Below are 26,928 nucleotides of genomic sequence, written 5' to 3' on the forward strand. Positions count from 1 at the left end.
ATGTTTTGCAAGTTGCTGCAAGAATGTGGAGAACTGAATTTAAGATGACTGGAATAATGGACAAGGGAGAGAAATGAAATTGACAGAGCCTTCCATTCCTAGCAAACATTAGCAGAGACAAAGAGGCAAGAAGAGTCTGGTGATCTGAATATGAGCAGAGAGGATGAGCAGAATGGCCACAGAAGTTTAATTGGAGTGAAGGGATATGTGGGCTGCTTACGAGGGGACAAAGAGCTAGAGGGATTCCTCTTCACCTTCCTCCTAGCAGCCGCCTCTGTGTTAGAGGCCTGCATTTCAGCAACTGCTGGCAGAAGCAGGCGAGGCCTGAAGGGATAAGCTGCTGAGTCCCAGCTGACAGCAGCTCATTACTAACAGACACAGTGGGCCTTTACAGTTCCAATGTGCGTCACGTGGCTCCGACATTGAATTTCTAGTCACATAGCAAGTACTTTTTCTCCCTCGCAGACTCCAGCATGCAGCACCGTAGGCCGAATCTTTTGAACTGAAGATCATAATAATAAAAAACTCTTAAAACCCAGAATCTGAGCCCACGCTTCCCTGAACAGAAGCAGCAACAGATTGCAGGCAACATGCAGCAAATGCGTGTGCTACACGGGAGCTAATGAGAAGGTGTCCTTTCGGCGCACAGTTTGCCAACAGAGAGCTTTGTCCAGCTCCTGTTGGAATCTGTCCATTGATTTTAATGGCAGCAGGAGCCATCCCTCGAACCTAAATAATAGCTTGTTTTTCTATAACCCTTTCATCTCCAAGGAACCTTGCCGGATTTTGCAGAACGCATCCTTGCCTGTTGTTGCAAATGCAGATGTGGCTCAGGTCTATTGGCCATGACAATTTTATTGCTATTTTGCAAAATATTGTTGGGTAGGGGGGGCCAATCTGTAAAAATTCTTTACGCACTGGTGGAAATTGGATCTTAATGAGGAAGTTTAACCAGAACAATATAATTAACAATCCCTGGCACTGTGAAAAGGCCCATGTGATTTTCTTAAGGACCATATAAGCAACTGGAACCATTATTGAAACAAAGAACTTATGAAGAGGGATCGGAAGAGTGTGACCTTATTCAGCAAAGAGTAAAGGGAGGATTGTGGTGAGGACCTATGTTCCACGAATTTATTAGAGAGGGGGGTACTACAATAAACTAAAGAACAACACAAAAAAGCTTAGGCCTACAAATTGGACAATCTTAGTCTGGGAAGTAGATACTGCATATACAACTATGGGAAATGGATTCTGCATGCATATATAACAGGGTTTTGTGTCTCCTTATAAGAAGTTTCTTAGCAGTAGTGGGAATGCAAGGAGACTGACTGTGGGTGGAGTCACAGCCAATGGTAGGCGGAGCCAAGAGTATGCTGAGATTGCCCAGCTGATACAGAGTATCAGAAGACTCTGTAAACAGTGCAAACTGATTTATTCATGCAGAATAAACCCTAACATTTCTTCTTTGCTATTGCATTGAAGTAAATGATACCCTAATGCTTTCATAGCTGCCAAATGCGCCTGTGCCAGCAAAGCTGGGGAAAACACATAATCCCTGCAGATATAAAGCAAATGCATCAAGGGAAAAGGCTAGGCTAAAGCCATCTTCTTTGCATGATACACTGGCACATATACAGTGAGGGGTTTTGTTTGTTTGTTTAAAATATTTCTAACCCGCCCTTCATCTCAAGTGTTCCTGGGGCAGGAGACCATAAAGAAAAGGAAAAGCACAAATGCCATCAACAACATCATAAAACCTGATAAACCATTGGTTAACAGTGATAAACAATAACAAAACCTGGCCATGAATATGGAAGGTTTGCTCAAATAAATAGATTTTCGCTGTATCTGAAAGGGGGGGGGGTGTATTCCATAATTGAGGGTGAACCACAGAGATGGCACATTGGTACAAAATTTGGTATCTCAAAGAAGATGTTTAGAGGATACACTCTTGCACTAATAAACAAGGGGTGAAGGATCCTATAGTAGAGAATCAGACTATGAGGACATGTGCCATGTGACCCATGTGATGAAGTGGAAAGGAAGCCAGAAATGGCAGTCATGGCTATGATGGCCAACCCAGGGAAGAGGAGAAGCAGCAGCATTGCTTGGGGGAAGTGGGCGAGTTTTTCCTACCTGCTAAAACCATGCTCTGTGAAGTCTGTCTCCATGATCTGGTAAGCAACTCTCCTGCCATGCAAGGAAAAATCCACACTCCTAATGAGATGAGACTCATGCAAAAGGAAAGTCTGAAACCTGTTCAACAGTGCAATCAGTTCTCTCCAGAGGAAACAGAAGGACAGTGCACTGTTAATTACAGCTACCTGCAATCGCACTTAGATTGCTGGCTTTCCTTAGACAGCTGCTCATTAGGGATTGGCCACAACCACAAGGAGTTGCTCAAGCTCAGGTGTGAAGAACCTCTAACTCTCCAGATGTTGCTGAACTACAAGTTCCATCACTACTAGCATTGTCCCTTCTTGCTGGAGTTGATGGGATTCGTAGTTGTAGCAACATCTGGTCTGCCAAAGGTTCCCATCACCTGCTCTAGCTGATGGTTCCCCAGCCCGGAACTGAGTAGAGGTGAGCTCTGCTAATTGAAGGTGAGTGGGGAAGAGGAGAGATTTCCTTCAAAGTTAGACACTGTCTCCCCAACCATAAAAGGCCCTCCAAGACTGAAATCATTTGGGGTGGGGTGGAGCTCAGTTACATATCAGCAAATTCAGGCTGTACAATTAAAGTTGATTTGTGGGGGGTGGCCTTCTGCGGAAAATCAGGCTTTTTGCAATAAGGAAAGCGGTTGTAAAATCAGGGCAGGCACAAACATTAGGTGGGGTGAGGCTGCTGCTTCAGGCAGTGGAAACCCCCCAAGGTGGCACCCCTGCAAGTACCTCACCTGCCCCACCACCAGTGGGGAAGTTGCGCCAGTATCAGCACTCTCATCGAAATCACAAGAGATATTGCAAAGTGCACGAGATCTCATCCAGAATTGATGCTAGTGCTGCTTCTCTGCCAACGTCGCAGGCAGCAGGGTTGGTGGTGCAGGTAGCAGGGCAGGGTGGCACTTCCCGTTTCACCTCAAGCAGCAAAACAGAGCTCGCCTTCCCTGGGAAAAATACACTGGGAAGTGTGGGGTGGCACTTGCCTTGATGCAACCTAAGCTGCCCACAAACAATCGGGCTGAATACTGATTAAATCGCTGTGATTGCCTTATCTCTCTGCAAACAAATCAGACTCAATGCTCATTAAACAAGTCATCTAGACGCGACCAAACAAGCAGTCTTGCCCTGCACACCATAGTTCATAGAGCCCAGCAAAAGCTGCATCAATAGGACTACGTGTTTTGCCTCAGCGGTATCATTTTTTTGTGTGTGGAACCAGTTCACAGGCACACACTGTCCCCTTCCTCCCAAAGGATCATACAGCAAGAAATGCTAGTGATGGGTTACAGCACCTCAGACCCAGCAGAGTATTCCTGTGGCAGAATGCAAAAAAGATTCTTTCCCCCAACTTCTCAAAGCTGAGAATGAAGAAGACTCGGCTATTGATCGTTATCCAGGGAATTCCTCATTACGGCTACCATTGTTTAACTAATCCTCTTGGTCTAGATTTTTTACTGCTGCGGATTTCTCAAAATCCTGACCTAGATTCGGCAATCACAGATGTGATTTACGACCCTAGACAAAGTCTTTTTTCCCTTGCCAGGCACACTGTCTGCATTAAGAGGGATGCGGTATTCTGAAACCCCTTCTGTGAAAAGTTCCCTGTGATCCTCGCTGAAACGTAATGCAAGGGTCTAGCTGCTTGGCTTTTACATTTCACAATCCTGTTCAGGATGTGAGTGCAGAGATAGATGCCAGGGACCTCCAAGTTTCAAAGAACAGCATTGAGCACCTTAAAGGTTGGACACTGGATAAATTTGATCTCACAAAGTGGACTTCATAATATTTATTTATCTCCAGCGCATGTTGGAAGACCTGTGGGTAGAGGGGGAGGAAAACCAATTAAAATTATTACTATTTTCACTCCTGGCCTCCTTTAAAAATGTTAAGATCGCTCAGTTCCTCTATAAATGTTTAAAGTAAGCATTCTACCTCTGCATAGTTTATCTCCCTCCCCTCCACGCTGAAATACATCCCAGTGGTTGAGACATTAAAACACACTCATAAATGTCTCATCTGGCACTTCCTGCTCAGAAGGGGCTCCCCATTTCCCCTCCCTGAAGCCCCTCAGTGGTGCAGTGCAATAAAACAGTAAATGACTTTGCATGCTACCTCCTGGCATCATTGGCTTCTAATTAAGAAATAATGAGGCAGACTCCATTCTAGACTGCGGAACTAATAAATGACGACCAACAGGTCCCCTGCCCCAGCTTTATTTCAGCAACGGAAATAATCCTGCCCAGCTCAGTGCTCCCATTTGCATAGGGCAGATTTTTGTAAGCGGGAAGAAGATTCTCATTATCTCAATGGAGGCAGGGGAGAAAGCAGAAACAGAACGGAATCCCTCGGCGTGAATCCTATCCGTGCTTGTGCTCCACCCTGCATATAAAGCACATCTTTCCCTCCAGGCAAAGAGCAGGTGGTGTGAAACCAAGAACTTTAGACCCCTTGTGCTAGCGTCACTGGAGATCGCATAGAGCATTTCGCAGTCTAAATGTCTGCTAATTTTGCCCCCAAAATGAGTTTTGGGGGTATCATACTCCCCTTAAAGCAGAGTGTGTGCCAGATAAGATGGAGAGCAAGGATGGGGAACCTTGGGCACCAGGGTCATCTTGCCATGGGCCCTGTGGCACTAGCTGAAAGGTGGTAGGAAAGACAGGATGTGTCAGAGGAGGAGGAGGACCCAAGGTCTTCTAAGATTCTGGGCCATAAGAGGATAAGGAAAGCCTGTTGGATCAAACCGGTGGCCCATCAAGTCCAGCATTCTGCTAAAAACCCACAAGCAGGATCTGAGCACAAGTTGCTCCTGAATACAGATCTTCAGTTTCCATACTCCCTAGAGAGGAAGGGGGGAACCAACTGAAATCTGCAGAAATATGACCATTCCTTACCTTTGGGGGAATTGCTCTAGCTGGGCTTCCATTTGTTTCTTGCACAGAAAGAGAAACATTAGCTGCTTTCCATAGCCCTTCTGCCCCTATCTGAAACTGGTGCTGCCTTGTAACCTAGAAAGGACTTCATTGTCCTTGTCAAGCTCTATTTGGATGACATCTCACTCCCTGTCATCATTATGCACTGCCCATCCTCCCTTGTCTGTCCCAGGTCTGGCTTCCTTCCACCACTTATACAAGTCCTGAGCCCCCTTTCCAGCCATGATGGAGGGAGAATGTTTTCAAGCACACACCTTAGCCATCAGCAGCGGTGATGGACGGGGGAATGCCAGGAAAACAGTGCGTGGCAGTTTGATGGGCCCCGGCTGAAGTATTGCACAAGGTGTGTTGGCAAGAAGCCTTTACAAGGCATCTGCCAACAGTAAGAGCATTAGCTTTGTGTACAGACTATGCAGCTTCTCGTGTGTGTGTGTGTGTGTGTGTGTGTGTGTGTGTGTGTGGTTGAGTGCTGTCTCTGCATCTGTATTTTCTTAGCCACAGTTTATCTTCCCCCAAGAAGACTGAAGTTTATCAAAGTTAGATTCCATTACGCCAGTCATATGTTCTTCAAGGCTCAGCCTGGCGCAAAGGGATGGGAGGCTTTTTCAGTCAGCACAACATAAGGCTGAGGTGATCCATCAATGCTCAGACTGTCTAGAATGTGTCTGTCTGCCCACTAGGGACACCACCGCAGTCATGGCAGCTGCAATTCTGCACTGATATGGAGTATGCAGCATAAGGAAGCAAACACAACTAGGGCAGGAACCACATTCTGCTTTCAGTAGCAGAAATATCATACTGTGGGTGGTGCACTACCTGATCCAGGAGTTGGAAGGGTCTGCGTCTTTCCACAGCAAGACACCCTGCTCCAATATTCTATTCCACAGGTGGGTATCCTTGGTCTAATTTCAGTGGCTGACAAGGAGGAGCAGATGGAGATGAAAGGAGTAGAACAGAGAGAGAAAAGGGGCAACAGAAAAAGAGAAAGAGATAATGGAGCAGTTGAAAGAGAAGAGAGGGTGGCCCCAGCTACTTTTGGCTCTGGGTCCACCCATTTTTGGCTCTGAGCTTGCCTGCTTTAGAGTCTAGCCCAGCCCACTGCCCACACATTACCCCAAGTGAATGTGGCCCTGGACCGACCCCTGTTCTAAGCCGATAGTTGTATTGGCAAAATATCAGGTGTTTATCTGGACAGAGCAGCAGTTCTCAGTAGAGAAAGTACTGTCAGGTCCAGTAGGTGTTTTGGGAATAGGAACCCCTCCATGCATATATAATACATGTGAGAGAGTTTTCAGAAAGAGCTATCTTTCATATACATGCCATCCTTGCATTTGTGCTAGTCTTGTCCCAGAATGCATTATGCACCCCCTTCATTTCCTTTCCTTTTTCATGCTATCTGTATACCACTCTTTTCTTTCCAAAAGGACAGCCCAAGCGGCCGACGACAACAACCAAAACGAGCAACAAGATGTCAAAAAGAAGAAATCAAACAATATGGGAAAATATCCCACAATAAAAAAATCACAATAATCTGTCAATTATATCCCATGGGGACATTAATAATTCAATTAATAAACATGATTCAAAATTCATGAACATCAACTCAAATTCCTAAAGTAAAATCTGCTAACCCAAGATGCTCTAAGCAGGCAAACGCAGATTAATATAAGGCCCCTTCAAGCATTCAGCCTGGAGTGGCAAGGCCTATAGTGGGGCAATGGGGAGTGGGGGCATATTCTTGACTAGGAAGAGGCTTTTAAGCATGTTTACCTAAATATGCTTACAAGTCCCTCTGTACTTTGACCTAAAGAAGCTAAGACCAGGAGTGGATGGGGCATGCCTGGTGACACATGGGGGTGGGGCTGCCACCCTATGCACTTTAGCCCTCACATGTCAAGGCTAAACACACCTAACATCCCTCACATCAAACCTGTTCACTCACCACAGATTTAAACGGAGATGTCAAGTACGGGAATTTCCCTCTCCCTTCTGGTAGCTCACTGATAAGAATTTATGAGCACTTGGTAGATTTATAGTCCTTCTATTACCGCATTATGTTGCAAGCACAAACAGGCAGCCCTCCGCAAGGATATCAGTTGCCTACTCTGACTCCTCCCCACTTCCACACCAAGAAGCGTGCCAACGGGAAGTTCCTCCTTTGATCTCTGACACGCTCAGACCTCCAAGTTTGGAGGGAGAGAGGCAGTTCCACCTCACTCTTGATTGATGTATCACCCAGCTGCTCCCTCCCTTCTGGTTGCTTAGCTACTATTTCATCGCTGGGTAGCTCCACTCTCAACTGCGCAGCTTCTGTGTCTGCCTGTCTGCTTCTGGAAATGCTGGAAGCAGGGGGGGCAGTATTCCCCCTCCTTTTCTGTTAGATCTCCCTGTGATTGCATTTCCCAATCTTCCGATCCAGACCAGACCCTGACAAGAGACAAAAGAAAATGCAAGTGCCCCTTGCTACTCCCCTAAATCACCCAAGCTGATTCTTCTTTGGAGTTTCCCCTTTGCATTCACTTCAAGTGTCCTGATTTTCCAGGGACGGTTCCAGAATTAGAGAAGCCATCTTGGTTTCTGATTTGATCCTGGAGTGTCCCAGTTTTTCCTTTCCTCCCCTTCTTGTCTTGGGCCTGCAAGTCAGAGCTGTTGCATCAGGCCTTTGGCCAGGGCACAGCCTGACCCCCTCCTTTGGCAATCCTCATAGAACTCTAGCCCAATGGTTGATTTGAATTAATTTTATAATGAAATGATTTTAGAATGTTGTATTTATTTTACTGTTGTTAGCTGCTCTGAGCCCGGCTTTGGCTGGGGAGGGCGGGATATAAATAAAATTTTATTATTTATTCTTATTCTTATTGGGGCACAATTAAAAGTAGTGGACAGATCAGACTCCCCACCCTCCTATCCTTTTTGGAAACAGGAGCCTTGCAGAGGAGGCTCTGTGTAATCCTGACCACTGTGCAATTGGAGTTCCGGACCGCATGGAAACCTGCTGCATGCATGTATCTGTAGGCACACAGGGGAGGCCTTCAGCTATTCTGCTCCTTAGCCTGGGCTTTTTTTTTTTTTTTTTTTCCTTTTCTTCCTGCCTTCCTTCAGGGCACACAAGTCTTTAGTAGCCCTAGTGAAGTGGTTGCCTCTCAGAATAATTAATTTACTTCCATGTCTGGCTATAAATACAAATCAGGCAGCCAGAAATGTAAAGAGCTTAAAGGAACTAAACAAAGATTCATCAATCCTCCCATTATTCAAAGAAGACAAGGCCTTTGAGGGGGAGAGGGAGGTAGTAATACAAGTTTGTACCATGTTCTGCAACTCAAGTCCTAGCCCATGGCATCAGGAGAAAGTAAATCTAGCCCACAGCATCCTGAGACTTGATCCTAAAATTATACATAGATTAATCCAAACCCCCACTTACATTGGACTGGGAAGGGGTTGGATTGAGCAGATGTGTCCTTTCACCCAGCTCTGCTAGCTAAACTGGCAAACATGGGTGGGTAGTAGGCTCCTTGGCAATGTCCTCTGCCAATGTGGGTCAGTGGAAAGCCCTGATGTGAAGGCAGGATTGAACTCTGGATCTCAAGGCATTTTTGTTACTGTGGTGCAAAAGCATCAGGTCTGATCCAGACCTGGTTTGCTGCACCAGCCTGGAGCTGGTTCAAGGATCAGGCCCAGTTGTCCTCCTTCCTATCAATGCCTTCTGCTGTGACTAGGGTTGCCATATTTCGAAAAGTTGTTGAGCTTTTTTTCCCCAAAATCTGAAAGAAAAATTAGTTTTTGGCCAAAGTTGTTGAGGTTTTGTGTGCAAAATCTGGACATATGGCAACCCTAGCTAGGGGTTGGGGGTTGGATGGCACCAGGAAGGATTCTCATCACATACTGTACATGCAGGACATGTGTGCTTTAAAGGAGCAACTCTGCAAGACAGACCTGGTGCCCGCACATGACGTCTGTTGGCAAATGCTGGAGTCCCAGCAGAGCCCATCAATGCTGGGACTGGTCTGCCTCCCCATTTTTTTGTTAAGCCCTAACAGAAGTGTTAGCCCCCCGCAGCAGGACTCGTCAATGCCACCACCATTTTAATCCTCAGTGCAATCCCTTACCAAGACCACTGCACTGTGAAAGACATTGAGAGGGAATTAAAAATGGTAGAAGCACCAGAAAAACTAGCTACGTAGCATGAGACTTCACACCACCTGCTGAAAGTTTCTTTGCACAAATCATCTACTTTGTGGTCTGCACTCTACAGTCTTCTTGGCTGCCCTTTTTCCTGGGCTGAAATGTAGTTGGCTGTACAAAACTAAGAGTTACATCTGTTGCTTCTCTCACTTTTGCCTCTTGCTCTGCCTGCCACTGGCAGGCAGCCTCCAGAAGGTCGCTCACATGGTAATATGGCCCTATCAGAGTTACACACACAAACACACAAAATGGCTTTGCTTCACGACAGAGTACAGGGGTGCGGAGGAGAGGTTGGCTGGTTTTCAAATGATAAAAGCTTTGCTGGCTTCTCTGCTTTTCCTGCCAAAGCCGCTGAGCAAATGCTTCTCCAATCAATTCAAGGCAGGGAAGAGAAAATGGAAAGCACTGCTGCCTGTTGCCAACAGAGGTGCACATTCAATAACCCTTTTCCCTAGGGGTATTTCCTTGGTACCACATAACAAACAAAAGGAATGCTCTTCCAAAAGGGTAATGCTGCCTCACATATCCAGACTGCAGGGAGGGCAAAAGGCAGGGAGAACTACAAGAATAATGGGCAAGGGACCAACCCTAGCTTTTTATAAGAGAGACCTGCTAGATCTTGCCACTCACTCAGTTCCAGGATCCTTCACTGCGACTCCCTGCCACTGGGAGAGCAGCGAAGGGAAAGTGGATTAATATTTGTGCCGGACAAAAATGAAATGAGCAACATGGTAACCCAAGGGGAGAGGCCCATCCATCGATTGACTGTGGTAGCCATACTTGTCCCTTCCTGATGCTGTTGGAGGACCAGCATGTGCAATGCTCAGGGGTGATGGCCAGGCCTTTTTTCTGGTGAGCCCAAGCTGCCCACCTCACTTCTGCAACCCTCAGTGCTCCTTCCCCATGGTTTTTCCTGTGGGAGGGAGGAGGGTGGTGGTTCAGGAATTGCTCCAGGCTTGGGACTCAGTGGGCCCTTCAAACAGCCAGGGTACAGCTGGAGAGGCAGCTTTCCAAACCATAGCATATCCTCCATTTTTTGGACTAGAGAACCCAGCCATTGTCCAGCTCTTTCTCCGGTCTTAAGCGAAACACACAGGTGCTCTTGTGCTTTTGTCTGGCAGCAGCAGCACAGCATGAGAGGAGCACCTAATCAACGGAGATCAAATCAGACTTCATAATAGGTACAAAATGAAGTTACATTTTGAGATGGAATAAGCTCTTCATCAGGGGAAATTTAGCTCAAAAGAGGCACCTTTTCATAAGCATTGTTGTATAGCTCCTGCAAAAGGCACTCTGTGTTGGCAGCTTGGATGCACTCAGCTGTTCTTGTTATGTTGCCTCCCTGAGGGAAATTGTTTTCTGCCAACTCTCCCCCTTCCTGATTCTGTTCAGCTTATATTCTTTTTCTCTATACCATTCCACCTTCATGGTGATGTATTCTCGCCGCCGCTGCCCCCCCCCAAACCTGGAGGTGGGCATTGGAAGTGGGGGATGGGATGGTGGGCAGAGGCTGACTGGTTCACAAGATGCGGGTGGGAGAAGTCAGATGCCATCGCCAATCTTTCATTCAAGCCCCATGCTCTATAATGCTGGTTCTAAATCTCCTCTTGCAGCCAGGGATAGCCTATTGATCCTAGCCTGGGAATGCAAACAAATGTATTTGTTTGATTGATCAAACAAGGTTGCAAGGGGGAGAAGTGCATGCTTTGTAAAAAAACCAAAAAAAAAAAAAATCCTAGGCAGCCAAGGTCTAAGTAAAGCACAGAGCAGCAAGAGAACAGTCTGTTCTAGTGGTTAGGATGGTGATGGTGGTGATACAGGTGTTACCGTAATTAACACACCAGTACCAGAGTAGTTGCATTATATTCAACAGTGCTTTGTGAATTGTTACTGGAATTATTTTGCAAACATTAAAGTATTAATGCACTTATTACTGTCTGCATTTCTTGCGTTTAATTTCCCTCTGACATCACAGCTAACATTTTTTCCTCTTTACATCTGTGTGTGTGTGTGTGTGTTGAATCTGTCAATTTAGGATAGCATTCCATTCATTACATGGTGGACTTTTGCTCACAAAAACTTATGCCAGAATACATTGTTTAGCCTTTAAGGTACCATAAGACTCTATTGTCTTTGTTGGTACAAACTAACATAGCTACCCCCTGATAAATTTATTTAATTGTTGTTGCAGCTGCTGCTGCTGCTGCTGCTGCTGCTATTAAATGTATTGTCAGATACCAGTACTGTACATCAAGTTTCATCCCACATCTTAACATTCAACAGAGTTAATGCATTACAAACTTATTAACACAATGGCAAATGGATGAGTGGTTAAACCAAAGACCTTATTAAGCTTGGTCAATGAACAACTAAGTAGCCTGTGTATCAGCTGTACATCACACAAGATTTGTCTTGTTTTTAATTGCTGGTGGAAACTTTTGCTACCTGGATTTGGTTGTTTCCCTTCTTCCCTCCCCATATTCCTCCCCCCTTGGCACCATCTTTTGCATTGTAAGCCTGAGCAGAGTACTTAGGGCCAGTTAAAATCTTTGCATACCACCCAGAACATTTTTGGCATCTTATAAATAAAATGAAACAAATAAAAATAGCATTAAGACAATTTGATCCACGTACATAACATCCCTGGCTATAATGCAGCGGACAAAATAGGTGTGATGACAGCTCTTAGCAAACACTGCTTTAGTGCATCATAATCTTGAGTATATTCAAGTGCAAGCCTTTGAATCTTCCCAGGACTCTTCCAACCCCCACTGGGGTGTCAGAGAAAAAGGAAAGCCTGAAGGTAGCTAGAGGGCTCTAGCACGACGCAGGACTGCCTGGTTTATCCTGCCTCTCATCTGCCTTGTAATCTTGGGGATGGCTTGCACATTTTCCCTGGGATAAATCAGGGATGAGCGTGTAGGTGTGTGCATGAGAGTGAAATGTTATATGTACACAATCCATTAGCCGCATCTTCAGAGCACCTATAATGTGCTAAAGCCTCCGACAATTATCTCATGCAATGAACAGGGAATGCACTACTAATGAGTTTACCCGCCTGCTTCTGTGAACAACCACACTCCCCTGCGGTGGCTGGTTAGAACAAGGCACTGAAGGAAGCAGCAGAGAAATGTGTGGGACTTATTTTTAATTAGCTTCTTTGTTGCTTGGCATTCTGGTGACTTCCTGGAAGGCTGAATCTTCTGCTTGAGATCAAGCCAGAGGAGAGACTGGAACTGATCTGGGCTGGAAATCTGGGGGAGGAAGCTGGACTCCCAAGTGTGAGATTCGGCTGCATTAAGCTTAATGTGACCAGATGCAAAAGAGGACTGGGGCTCCTGCATCTTTAATAACTGAGCAGAGGAGGAAAATTCAGCAGGTATTCCCTACACCAAGGTGCAGGAACCCTGTCTTCTTTTGCATCAGCTACCCTAATTAGGCACTCTGCTCTGCAGAAATGCTTATGATATGTACTGTTATATGTTAGTTAGCATGTGCATTTTCTGGATTTAACAATGGGCTGCTGGGGGAAAAGAGAGTGAGGAAAGACAAGGTTCTTGTCTTTGTAAAAGCCATGCAGAAGAAGAAATTTGGGGGGATGCAGCTTCTCAGATAAGTAGCCCCCCACCTGCTGCAACTGCCTCTCCTGCACAACTATGAAAAGTTCATCACATTTGGTTACCCAAACTGGAAAGTATTTGCAAAAGATAGAGGAAGAATAAAAATGAAGTATTGAGCAGAAACCAACAGGCCTGAAGTAAAGATGATGCTTCTGAAAACAGAGCTCAGAAATAGCCACAGGAGGTATGGAGCTAGCAACCAAAATCTTGAGGACATTAGCATGCCATGCACAGTCCCCAGATCTGCCAGGGCCACCATTCAGAAATGAGTATGGCTGTGTGTATATGGGTTTACTTATTGAGGCTGCAATCCAATTCACGCTGATCTGGGAGCAAATCCCATTGAACTCTTTGGGCTGTACATCTGAGTAGACATGCATAGGATTGCATGGTTATTTATTTCCAGTGCCATTGACAAGCAGTCAATTGCTTTACAAAGAATGAGAGGGGAGGTCCCTGCCCCAAAGGGCATCTATAAATAGACATATCAGAAACAAGAAAGGCAACAGGAGATGGAAACAGGTGAAGTGGAGTGGATTGTGCAATGAGTTCTATGCAGTGCTTTTTTTCAGCCAGAGCTCAGTTGGGCACCATTGGCATTCTAAGAGAACAAGGGAGAAATTCATGGTGAGTTCCTGGCACCTCTTTTTCTAGAAAAAAAATGGCACTTGTTCTGTGAATTTAACTTTAGTTACAACAGGGGGGGGTAAAGGTAGATCAGGATCTGTTGGTTGGACAGTTTAAGGTGGATCAGGAAGGATTTCTGGCTCCTGGTTGTTTAACTGTACCACCTGGGGGAAAAAGAAAAAGAATCTTCCCTCCTTAAACTGTATAGTGGACCCTCTAGTTACGTACCACTCTGGATACATAACTTTCGGGTTACGAACGCAGCAAACCCGGAAGTGTATACTTCCAGGTTGCGGTGCGCGTGCATGCGCAGAAGTGCTCTGCGCGCCACGTGTGTGCGCAGAAGTGCTCAATCGCACCGTGCACATGCGCAGAAGAGGCACTTCTGCCTACGGACTTTTCGGGTTGCGGACAGACCCCCAGAATGAATTTAATTTGTATCTGGAGGGTCCACTGTACTGCTGCTGAAACAAAGAAATGGGAGGAATCAAAACCCAAACTCTGCCCTATTCCAGTCCACCCAGGTATGCACCAGCAGCATCGGTGTCAGAAGGGTTGCTCCATAGCTCCACCCCAGCACACATGCTAAGCTTGATGGACCTTCAATGTAATCCAGCAATACTGTTCTTGTGGTCAGCATCAAGTGGCGAGCTGCATGTGCAGAAGAGCCACCACAGATGAAACTCCACACACCAAATTTTTGTAGCCCATGACATCATCTGAACATATGCAGTTCAAACACACACTCAACACTCCAATGTTAAGCCATAGCTTGCTGGCTAATAAAATGACAAACATGCTCATCTGAACCAACCTTCCATTTTTTGTATAACAATGGAAAGTGCATGATGCTTATCCTGATTCTCCTAACAGGCAACCTTGTCATATTGGTAGGGGAAGGCAGTCTGCAGAAAATGTCATAGGCACGTCTTATGCTGTTTAACAGTCTGATCCTGCTCAGTACTTAAGCTTCTATTTCCCGGGTAGCTTCAGTGCCTTGAGACATTTAGTGGGACATTAAGGTGCTGGGAGTTTGCAATAAGTGCAAAACACTCTGTAAGGCTTGGTCCTTTCGATGGATTGTCGGGGCAACATCTCAGTCCATCTGGTGTGTTTTCTGTCTTTATCTGTGCAGCCACCTGCTATCTCCTGAATTAATACATTTACAATAACAGAATTTGACTTTATTTTATTTTTAACCTTCCACAAACAAGCTCCACCAGTCCCACCTGCCCACAATTGCTCTGTAATTAAAGATCTTGTTCTCTCAGTGAACCAATTGGCAGCTGTGCTGCAAGCACATGCAGTCCATTACAAAGGAGACAGATTGAATTTTAACAGCCTCTTGGAGGGTGCATTTGGGCTCCCGTGTGACTGGCCCAGGCCCCACAATAGCAGGATGATTAAATAAAAGAGATGCAGCCCTTTCGTGGAAACTACATTAAATTCTATTTAGGAGGCATTTGGAAAACTTCCAGCTGATGTCTGGGGACAGTGGTGCATAATGAGTTGCCCAAAGGAAAAGCCAGTGTCCTCAGGGTCCTTGCTCTATGACTTCTATTTACCACTGTACTGCTGCCATCCAAGCACCCTGGTCCTAAAAGCACATGATTCAAAGTCAGTGCCAGTGCAATGGATGCAAATTCCTTCCAGATTAATGAGTTTAGATGGAAGACAATTGGCTTCGTTTGATGCATCTTTTACATGTGCTGAAGCTTTCTTGAACAGAATGCACCTCTGGATATGCAGGGAGATAAGAAGCTTGATCCCTGATCCTTTCCATAACTGTAGATGTCTTACTGCATTCAGTGCAACTCTTTCCCAAGTAAACTGGCATTGGTCTCTATGTCCTAGGGAGCAGCCTTCCCCATCCTGGTGCTCTCCAGATGTTTTGGCTGGATGGGGTGATGGAAAGCCAGAGATTCTCCACCCCTGTAGTTAAAGCAATCATCTAGATTTCCCCCGTTTTCAAAGCTCTTTCACTTTCCCATGACACTAACTTAGAAGTCACTCCTGATGATAATGTACTCTTAAAAAACAATGACTTGGAATCAGTAGTGTAGAATTATGAGCTCTTTTCTACACTGTATCGAACTCATGCTGTGAGTGTGCTAGCAGGGCTGCTGGATGTGGAAGGTGTGCAATCATGGAAAGGGAGGAGATGCAGAGGAAAGATATACTGTATAATAGTGGGGAGGTGAGGGGGATATCTTGGGGAAGTAAATGGAGAGGTGGACTAGATTTGATGGAACATGACTGCTTCCTTTTATGCCACATTTCTAGGTGCAGTGTGTCTGAGAACTTCCCCTTTCTCTTCTTTTGCCCTGGCACTTCCTCCCAAAAATCCACTCTTTACCACTGAATAGCAGGGACTATGGGTGGGTTAAACCACAGAGCCTAGGACTTGCTGATCAGAAGATAGGCGGTTCGAATCCCCACAACGGGGTGAGCTCCCATTGCTCGGTCCCTGCTCCTGCCAACCTAGCAGTTCGAAAGCACATCAAAGTGCAAGTAGATAAATAGGCACCGCTCTGGTGGGAAGGTAAACGGTGTTTCCATGCACTGCTCTGGTTCGCCAGAAGCGGCTTAGTCATGCTGGCCACATGACCCGGAAGCTGTACGCCAGCTCCCTTGGCCTATAGAGTGGGATGAGCGCCACAACCCCAGAGTCGGCCATGACTGGACCTAATGGTCAGGGGTCCCTTTACCTTTACCTTTTAGGAGTAAATAGCAATCCATGGGAAACCTGGAGAAGAGGAGACAGAGGCGGCTGTAGGGAGGCAGGGACCTTTAGTCTCGGCAATTGATCCATGGGGGGCAACTGATCCTACCAGGGATGAGTTTGAAACTCTACCAAGTCTGTGCAGATCTTGTTCCTGCTAATAAAGGGTTAATGCCAATGTGCACAGTGTGATTTACTGCTGGCTCACTGCTGTCACGTATGGATAGAAACATACAAGGACTTAGTAGGCTAGGAATGGCAAGCAGAAAGAAGAGAAAGGGAGAATGCAACATCTCCACTTCTCTTCACAGCATCGTTGCAACCAATTAGGATGTCACTTGGTAGCAATTATAGAACCTTAAGGTGCCTACGCACAGTGAATGTGAATGTTTTTGGTTAGTTAAGTTGGAAGTGCTTCAGAGTTCGTGTGTGTGAAAAAGATGCCCAAGATTTCAGAACTAGCAGTTGGGGATTTTAATGAGCAGCTACACTATATGAGATGGTAGCTGTGGCAGGTGTGCTCAAATGCTAGTCAGAGAGATTTTGGCCCCATGATGTGAACCTGCTGTGGGTCGGCTTCATCTCCTTCATTGAATCTAACATCCCAGGCTGTAGAGAGTTCTCTCTTTTGAAGAACTCTGCTCTCAACAATGTGAAAAATCTTTGTCCATGGCACCCTTAGGAACTTTAATTCTCTGACAGTACAAGAATTTTTTGTGTATCCTCATAGAACTTCCATTCAAAGATCTAGGGGGTGGGGGGCAGGTACCTGTGACATAAAATTGGTAAATTTCATTATATTTTTTATTGCATTTAGATCCCACCTTTTTCTTCCAAGAAGCTTGAGACATGGTGGTCTCCCCCTGCATTTAATCCCCATCACAACTCTGTGAGGTTGCTTAGGCTGAGAGGCAGTGACTGGTCCAAGGCTACCCAGTGAGCTGCATGACCAAGTAGGGATCTGAACCCTGGTCTCCTAGATCTTAACCTGACCTACACCACACTGGCTCTCATGCATTTGCTCTGTGTATGTGGACTTGGGTTGGCAAAGAGCACAGATAGTATAATGGTAAAGATGAATGGCCAAACTAATTGGAATTTGTTTTATTAAGCACTAATAAATCCTCCTGCAGTCACAATCATTCATTCAGGACTGTCACAAAGGACTGTGAAAAAATATGTGCAGGGGAATTCCCAGAATCCTCAGTTCTGTCAAACAGCGACTAGTCCCATTTTCAAAACTCTGCTCCCAACTAACACACTGCACATTTTCCTTGCCCTCTTCCTGGCCCAAGGTATGTTGAAATGTGTGAAAAGGGAAAGCCACAGCTCTGTGTTCTCTTGTAAGCAGGATGTTGCTTGCAGTCGACTGGAAGTTTTCCAGCAAATTAAATTTAAAAATGTCCATTTTTCAAGCTTTAATTGGTGTCTGGTGCCCATTGGGACTGATAGGACAGGACAGAGGGAGACCCAACACTAGCAGGAGCCAGAGCCAATGGCAAGAAGAGTCAGCTAATTTTAGTTTTGTGCTTACACTCCTCCTCCCTTGCTGAGTAAACCTGAGACTGAGGAAGATGAAGCTGACAGCCAGCACCATTCCCCGGCAGGTTGTAAGTAAGTTGGCAGGCAGGGGGAGGCATGGCTGGTTCAGGCCAATCATGGAGCAGATAGAGCCCTTGGCCAAAGCCCAAGCCCACCAGTCGCTGGTGCTGGACCTGACTTCCTCTCTTCTCATTCACTGACATCAAGAAACATTAACACTCCTGCCTTAAAATCCTGCCTGTTAGATTTATTTTATCACATAGATGGAATCTGCCACAGAAAAGATGGCAATGGGAGAAAAGGGGCCATAATAATTCAAACTGGAGCCTGTAGCAGCAAGCAACGCAGAACCATGAAACAGAAACCTAGTTCAACAGAGTTCAGCAGGGCAGGGACTAGCCTAAGGTCTCCTGCTAATTACCTTTGCAGCTCCTCCATTAGGTAAAATTGCTAAATCCATAACCAGAATTGACTACCCCATATGCTTTGTGTGGCTGTTAACAATGAATGGCAGACAAGGAATCAGTAATAATGAGTGATAAGCACAAAATGATTAATGAGGAGTGACAGACGATGCAACTGTCATTCTGCACAGTTTGATTGCTAGAATACTGTCCTCCTTCACCCCCACCTCCCACACACCCCTCCTCTGTAACAAACTGTTTGCTAGAAGCTCATCTTCACCAAACCTCCGCATTTGGACCTAGAAAGGACATTTAAGACAACACCAGCACAAACGACATTATGGATCTGACTGAAGGATTCCCACAAAGGTCTCCTACAATAATTGATGTAGTCCACCTACACTGAAAGAGGGTGATTCCCTTCCCCACCTAACACTCATCTTATATCACAGGTGATGGAAAGCAAAGACGCAGGCTTTAACTGACCATGCAATGGCCACTTGGACCTCCTCTGGACCCAGGTTCCATGAAACAGGAGAGGGCAAGCACTGACTGGTCCATAGGATGACCTAAAAGAGAAGTCCCAATTTGTTTTCACTATTGTTGTTTTTTAAAAATAACATTTATATAGCAATATTTTAATTTAAGAACTTGTATTCCAAAAGATTTGGTCCAGAATAAATGGACCCTTCCCCTCCTCGCCCTTTTCGCATAACAAATAAAATACAAATAAATAAATAAGCCTATACCCACCTCCAATTGTATTTCCACCCTCCCAGAGCTTCAACCTCCAGATGTACACATAACATTAGAGGCACTTAACTAAATTAACAAAAAGATAAAAAGAATAGAGGGGGGAGAGAGAACAAAAATAAATGCCTTGAAAATAAACTGTATGCTGAGCCTTTTCAGAAAGGCTTCCTTAAAGCTGATTTGCTTTAACCCTCACTTTATACTCCCAATTCCAAATAGAAAAGATCAGCATTTCCAGATCAGTTTAACGGTTCTTGTTCAAACCACCTCCTGGCTTTGAGGTTCAGAAAGACAAAGACCCTGTGATTTGCAGAACAAAACCCCCAATCATCTATGAAGCTTAAACATGCAACTTGCAATCATCATGCACTCCAGGAAAATTAAATGAACAAGGCTGTGGTTTTCCAAGGCCAAAGAAGTTAGTTACAGGCCCAATGCTCACTCTATAAAGGGTGTCGGAGTAAAGATTATATGCCACTGCCTTGCTGTGGCCCATGTACCAAAATTGATCCTTTGCATTTACGCTGCTGCCTTCCACAAGGTCTTTTGACTTTTATTATGCCAACTCCCAGAGGAACTGCACTAAAGAAAGGGTGGGCTGTATTGATTTTCACATCCTTCTTGATGGACCTTCATCTTTCTTTCCCCTCTCTGCGGATGTGTTTTCTTCCATAAATCCATCCAGATCGTGCAAAACAATGTATTTTCCTCTTTTAAAGGAGGCAGGTACAGAATAAGGTTCCTTCATTTCCTTGAGACTGGAAAGTGATCTGGGGGAAACTGATCAAGAAATATAGGCAAACATTGTCTTTAAATAGAGACTCTGGACACACAAAAAGCAGGTGTCAAGAAGAGCTCTGGGCTAGGCTTTTCTCTGGCATACCAGTTTCCTAGGTGCGCATGTTTTCTATGTGTTTTTGTGAGAAGAGCATTCAATCACCTCTCTTCTCAAGGCTGGCCCAAGAGATTTTGCTGCCAGATGCTAAATACAAGAGGGTGCCCACTCCATGACTAGGTTGGCCATTGTTGTTTAATCACCTTCAACACACATCTCAAGGCAATGTACAAAATGCAATAAAAACAGTGAGCAACAATACAGAAAACAGTAGCAGAGTAGGTCTGGCAGAGAAATATTAATCCAGATGGGAAAGCTTGTTTGAGCAAGAAGGTCTTCAATTGTTTATGGGAACGTGTAGCTGGTGGGTGCCTGTTGTATCCTCATAGGATACATGCTGTTCCACAGAACAGGGGCAGCCACACCAGAATGAATTAATAAAATAAAATAATAATAATAATAATAATAATAATAATAATAATAATAATAAATTATTATTATTATTATTATTATTATTATTATTATTATTACCCCATCCATCCAGCTGGGCCTCTCCAGCCACTCTGGGTGGCTTCCAACAGAGATTAAAAAGACACTAAAACATCAGTCCTTAAAAACTTCCCTAAACGGGGCTGCCTTCAGAAGCCCTGCTTTTAAGTGTTTACAGAGTACCCTTCAGATATCTTGGGGACATGAAAGTGACACTCTCCTGCAGACTGCACTGACCTACCAGGCATTTAAGGGGTAATGTGGTCTCTGAAGTAACATGGTCCTGAGTTGTATAATGCCTTATATGCTAGTACCAGTTGAGACTTATTTCAATACTCCAGGCGCTCTTGGAGGAAAGTGGTTTTCTAGATCCAAGAAAGGGAATAACTTGGAGGGTTCAAGTGGAACAGCCCGGGGGGGGGGGCTGCAGATGTGCTGCTACACACACACACACACACAGAGAGAGAGAGAGAGAGAGAGAGAGAGAGAGAGAGAGAGAGAGAGAGAGAGCAGCTGCAGCAACTGTCTCCTGAGGCAGCTACTTCATTCTGTCCAATTGTAGGGCCAGTTCCGTTTGCCCACTCTCAAGATTCAGCTGTCTCATCCTGCTGCATGCTATCGATCAAGCCTGACTTGTGGATTGTGCATTTAGAGCCATGCCAGCAGATAAATGTATTAAAACATCCAAATGGCCAGTAGCAATCCCCGCATGGGTCTTCAAGCCAATTCACAAGTGAAACTAAGAACACATTTGAGCCTGCGATGTGTCTCTTATGAATGCCATTAATGTGGGTTTGGGAACGGAAGGAGAGTGATTTTTACAGCAGGTTTATCCATCCTACCTTCTCACGGAATGTGTCTGAGAGAGTTGCAGTATAATCATAGGAGCCCGGGAATATGGAAGCAGAATAATAGTTGGTGACATGGTTTTCCAAAGGAGGGCATGTCCCCCCGCCCCCCAGGAAGGAGATCGCTCTCTGATTAAGCTGCCAGCAGAGCAACCTGATGCATTACTCACAAGCTGCCAATATAGCCCTTGACTGCACTCAAAAAAAGTGTGTGTGCATAAGTGCACACATGCACGCAAGACTGAGAGAATATATTCTTTCTGAGCTACAAACCTATGATGGACTATTCCTTAAAAAAGAGAGACACAGACAGACAGACAGACAGAAAGAGAAATTCTTCCCAGCAATTGCAGTGTATGCATTTAACTTCTTTCTTCCTTTTTTGTGTGGAAATACTGTGTACTGAATGAAGGGATCTCTTAATCATGCATAACTTTTTCTGGATTGTGCAAAAATCATTCTAACTTTTATTTCCTGGCTGTAGATTTCTGCTATAAATCAATTAAACATTACAGCAAATCATAGTTAAGCAAGTTTAACTATGGATTTGTGTTTTGTCTGAACTGACAAACTGTGGTTTGTGACTAACCAACAAACTAGGATCAGAAGCTGTGCTTTGAAACAGGCTTGCAAACCATGGTTTGTGCTACCTGTGATTTGGAGTTGTGTCTGAATTTATAAACCACAGTTTCCCCAACTTTGGAGGCCACTGTGCTCAGAGACACAACTGCTGAGCTGAAATGAATGAATGAATGAATGAATGAATGAATGAATGAATACAGAATTCAGTCATAAGCATGGAAAAGCCTGCTGACCTGGATGAGACCCATTAGAATAAAGAAAGAACCATCAAAACAAAATAAAATAAAATGGGCAATTATATAGTGAGCTAGAAATTCCCAGTATCTGCTGAGACCAAATTCCACACTGTCAGTTTACTTACTGAATTCCCATTTGGCAACTTCCTCTTAAAACATTTTTTTTCCTCTTGAAACATTTTTTTAAGTACTGAAACCTTAAAGTTTGCTATAGAGTGCCTTGATGGTCTGCAATAGACTCCTGCTGTTTTTTTAGAGTTACATTTTTTATGTCCGATTTGTGTCCATTTATCCTCTTCCATAGCAGATAACCATTTTGACATTTGTAAATGTTACAAGGGTGCTATTGGCAGCTGATGGTGTATGCCACGTTGGAAGATGAGCAGGGGGACAAACTCTTGCTAGGACTCATATTGTAAAGTATCTATATAGTCCTACCTGGGTAGACGAGGTGACAGAGTTAGCACACTAGTTTGTTGCAGGGTTTTATGTTTCTGCTGTAGCCCACTGGTATGTGGTGAGTAGCCACTTCAGACTAGGGGGACTGTTCATAAAGAAGGGCAGGCCCACCTCCAAATGGCCATGAGGGGGAAAGGTCACCTCCCCAAATGAACTGCAGATACACTGGAGAGGTTTCAGCTAAGAAATGCAGGTGACAAGTGGTGCCCTCTAACTTTCTGTGCTGGGCCTGTCTTCCACAGTCAATGACTCCTGGGTGAACTACTCTCCGGACCCTGTCAATCTGCTGCTGCTCACCCCCACCCCTCCAGCACACACACACACAATTCCCTGGCTGAGTACTGGATTTTAAGAATGCCCAGTATAAATCCTGCAGGCATTGTTCCCTAGAAGGACAGGCACAAATGCAGTAGTATAATAAGACTTGGCTGTAGGCAGTGGATCATGGGTGGGAAGGGGAACCAGGCAAACATTAAAACACAATATTGAAAGCTGTTTAGCAAGCCATGAGGCTTTGATTTGAACAATTTTCACAGAATGTCAACCCATGATGGGCACATGCATACTTCAGTCATGAGTTCTGAAACACTGCCTCTGCCACATTTACAGCAGCTCTGTAAGAAATCTCCACAATGGCATGCTAAGCTTTGACTCCTGTGTGTTGCTAGCTTGTGAATTTCGTTTCTTACACAAAGTTTTTTCGTTTATCTCTTTCAGGTGCAGCCTTAAGAAGAAGTCTGAACGATGCAAGCCAGAGAAAAAATGAACCACTTATGGAGGAGGAAAAGGAGAAGCTCTGATTAGAAAAAGAAGGACCACAAGGCCCATTAGGATGACCTCTTTAGCTGAGGAAGCTTCCTACCCCTAGCACAGCACCCTCCCTCAGGAACAACAACTTCTGTGGAAGCTTCCGGGGGTGGCAGGGCAGTGGATTTTTGCTGTCTGCTCTTCCCCGTTTCTGGGTTTTGTTTTTGCTTATGTTGAGTTCCAAATGTGTCCTGTAAAAGCTTACACCTTGCATGGAAGTTGGACTTGCCAGTTGAAAATGAGACACTTCCAACTGAACTTGCTTCTCATCTGTATGGCAACCACCACTGCAATCCCTGTTGTGCCCTGGAAGGTCAAATGCCCACTGCAATGTGTCTGCCAGATCAGGCCATGGTACACGCCCAGGTCTGTGTACAGGGAAGCAGCCACAGTTGACTGTAATGATTTGTTTATCTCCACAGTGCCTGAAAGCTTGCCAGAGGGGACGCAGATTCTTCTCTTGCAAAGTAACAATATTGCCAAGGTCGAGCAGAGCGAGCTGGACTATCTGAAAAACCTGACAGAGCTAGATTTGTCACAGAACAGCTTTTCAGACGTTTTGGACTTCGGCCTGAAGAATGTGCCCCAGTTGCTGAGCCTTCACCTGGAAGAGAACCAGCTGGCTGAACTGCCTGACAACAGCTTCCCGGGCCTGTCAAACCTCCAGGAGCTTTATCTTAACCACAATCAAATACGTAGGATTTCACCCCAAGCCTTCTCAGGCCTTGGAAGTCTCCTTCGGCTCCACCTCAACTCCAACTTCCTGAGGGCAGTTGACAGCCGCTGGTTCCAAGTGTTGCCCAGTTTGGAGATCCTCATGATTGGAGGCAACAAAGTGGATGCCATTTTGGATATGAACTTCAGGGCCCTATCCAATCTGAGGAGTTTGGTTCTGGCTGGAATGAACCTGAAGGAGATTTCAGATTATGCGCTAGTAGGCCTGAAAAGTCTGGAGAGCCTTTCTTTCTATGACAACAAGCTGGTCAATGTCCCCAAACGGGCACTGCAGCAAGTCCCTGGTCTCAAGTTCCTGGATCTGAACAAAAACCCGCTTCAGAGGATTAAGCAGAGTGACTTCACAAATATGCTGCACCTCAAGGAACTGGGACTCAACAACATGGAGGAGCTGGTTTCCATTGACAAGTTTGCCTTGATCAACCTGCCTGAACTGACCAAGCTGGATGTGACCAATAACCCTAAACTATCCTACATTCACCCGAGTGCTTTCCACCACCTCCCCCAGATGGAGACCCTCATGCTCAACAACAATGCCCTAAGTGCCTTGCATAAGCAGACACTGGAGTCCCTCCCCAATCTGCAGGAGATCAGTATCCATAGCAACCCCATCCGCTGTGACTGCGTCATCCGCTGGGTCAACAGTACAGAGAACCGCATCCGCTTCATCGAGCCTCAATCCACATTATGTGCTGAGCCACCAGACCTAAAGAGGAAGCACATCCGCGACGTCCCTTTCAGGGAAATGACTGACAGGTGCTTGCCCCTCATCTCCGACAAAAGCTTTCCTTCCCATTTGGAGGTGGCAGATGGTGAGGATGTCTCTCTTCACTGCAGGGCTCTTGCAGAACCAGAGCCAGAGATCTACTGGGTCACACCATCAGGTCTCAAGCTAATGCCCTACTCCAAAGATGGAAAGTATAAAGTGCACCCTGAAGGGACAATAGAGATCCACAAGGTTACAGCGCAAGAAGCTGGGCTGTACACATGCATGGCTCAAAATCTCATTGGTGCCGATACAAGAAGCATCAGCTTGATGGTCAACAGTTCTTTCCCCTTCAGCGAGGATACTCTGGAGCTGCTGGTGAAGGACGTCCAGGCCTACCACATCTTGGTTGCTTGGAAACCTCATCTCAATACCATTTCTTCCAACCTCACATGGTCCAGCTTCAACCCCAGCCTGGACATGATGAGTGTGGCCCGCCTCCCAACAGGCACCCATATGTACAACATCACACGGCTACACCACAGCACAGAATACTGGGCCTGCCTTCATGTCGCCTTCGTAGCCTTGCAGAGCAAGGTGTCCTGCGTCAATGCTAGGACTAAAGAGGCACAATACCAGTACCTGGAAAGCAGGCAGAGCGCCCTACTGGTGCTGTCTCTTTGCGTTTTGTTGCTGCTTATTAGCCTTATAGGCAACTATGGTTTGGGTGCTCTCAAGCCACAGCCTGGGAGCCACAGGGCCTGCATGCCATGGAAGTCAGGTTCCTCTTCAGTGCGTGTTGTGTATCCGACTTATATCAAACACTGGGATCAAGCGAGGAAAAGTGAGACACTCCTAGCCATGGAGGTTCAAGCGACACCACTAGACTCCTGAAGGATTCTGGGAGCTTTTTCCCCCCAGAGAGGGTGGGCAAGAAGTTCTGGTGGATTAAAAAAAAATTACCAAATATAAATGGGGAGGAAAACTCAACCATGAAAACAATAAGCATGGAGGATGAAGACAACAAAATGTCCCCTTTGGATGTCCCCTTACCCAACAAAAATCACCAGTTTGGCCAAACCAATGTTCCTTTATACCAAGATGAACAATCCATTGTTTATGGAGGGAAAGTTTCAGCAAAGGAAGTCAGTGCCCAGAGAGCAGACAGCATGAGCTTGGAAGCACCAAGCTTGGCATCTCACCATCCCTTTATAGGCTGCCTGTGGATCCCCTGGCAGCCTGCTACCAATGTACATTTTGTTCAGCAAATTGCTGCTCCCTTGGAGATACAAAAAAGAGGCTTTTCCTTTATGTGTACATGTGTATTGCCCATCGAGAATCTAATCTTGAACCAAATCCACCAAGCCTCTTCTTGTAGGCTGCATGGGTTGCCTCCTGGGGACCACCTTAGGGAAGGTGAATGTGGAGGAAAGGTAAACTTATGGGGCTATGAGACCATAAGGAACAATAATGGTCCTCAGAACAATGAATGCATCCTTCAATCTATTAGCAACATCAGTTAGCAAAAATGGATTGGATCTCAAAAGTGGATTGGAGCTTAATTTCAAGGCTATTTTGTAAACTTTTGTGAATAATGTTTAAAAAAAAGAGGAAGAGGGAGGGTGAAGAAATTCCTGCTTTTCTGTTTTTTGTAAGAAAAAGAAAAGAAAAGAAAAAAAATCCTTTGTATACCAATCTACCATAGCTAGAAGGCTTTATGCTAGGTCAGCATTGCTTCAGCTAAGGGGTGGGCAGTGGGGAGGGGAGGCTATGGGGGGATAATCTTTGATGTAAGAGAGGTTTCAAAGAATAAGAATCTCTTCGTTTTGAAGTGGCTGATCTCCACGCTGCATAGCTCAAAATATCCCAGGAGACAAAAGCAAGTGGAGTGGGTGAGGGGGTGAGGAAAAGGGGAGAGGATAAATGTTTCATTTTCTAACTCTGTCATCACCTCTTTGTCTCTGATAAGCCAATTAAAATTGCAAATGAAACATACCAGTGGGCAGTGTGCTTTCCCCAAATCTCTTCCTAGTTGAGCAAAATAAAAAAATGCAGCAGTGGGTTAGGGGGTGCAACACCTAGGAAGAAACTGTTCTACAGAAGAACCGTTGTCAGTAGTGATTGATGGGGCAGCAGCATCTACCTGACTTCCCATTATTGGTGCTGCTGCAGCTTATCGGGAGGAAGAAGGGCAAGGTTGGTGCAGTGCAAACATACCAGCAGGAGCACTAGATTGGCTCCTCTGCTGCAAGTGACTCTGGATGCTGTTGGACTGCAACTCCCGTC

The 26,928-nt window shown here is 45.4% G+C and overlaps 1 protein-coding gene across 2 annotated transcripts in view; it reads left to right on the plus strand.

The window, feature by feature from the left end:
* Window positions 1–26,633, plus strand: part of LRRN2 (leucine rich repeat neuronal 2) — a 151,496-nt gene extending 124,863 nt beyond the window's left edge. For both annotated transcript variants that reach the window (XM_081010061.1, XM_081010062.1), the window contains exon 2: window positions 23,112–26,633. In XM_081010061.1, coding sequence (XP_080866187.1) covers window positions 23,386–25,536 — 2,151 coding nt within the window. In that variant the 5' untranslated portion in view covers window positions 23,112–23,385 and the 3' untranslated portion in view covers window positions 25,537–26,633. The remainder of the gene's footprint in view (window positions 1–23,111) is intronic.
* Window positions 26,634–26,928: the final 295 nt, after the last annotated feature.

The sequence above is a fragment of the Podarcis pityusensis genome, assembly GCF_964106645.2.
Source record: "Podarcis pityusensis genome assembly, chromosome: 6".
In the NCBI taxonomy this organism is placed as follows: domain Eukaryota; kingdom Metazoa; phylum Chordata; class Lepidosauria; order Squamata; family Lacertidae; genus Podarcis; species Podarcis pityusensis.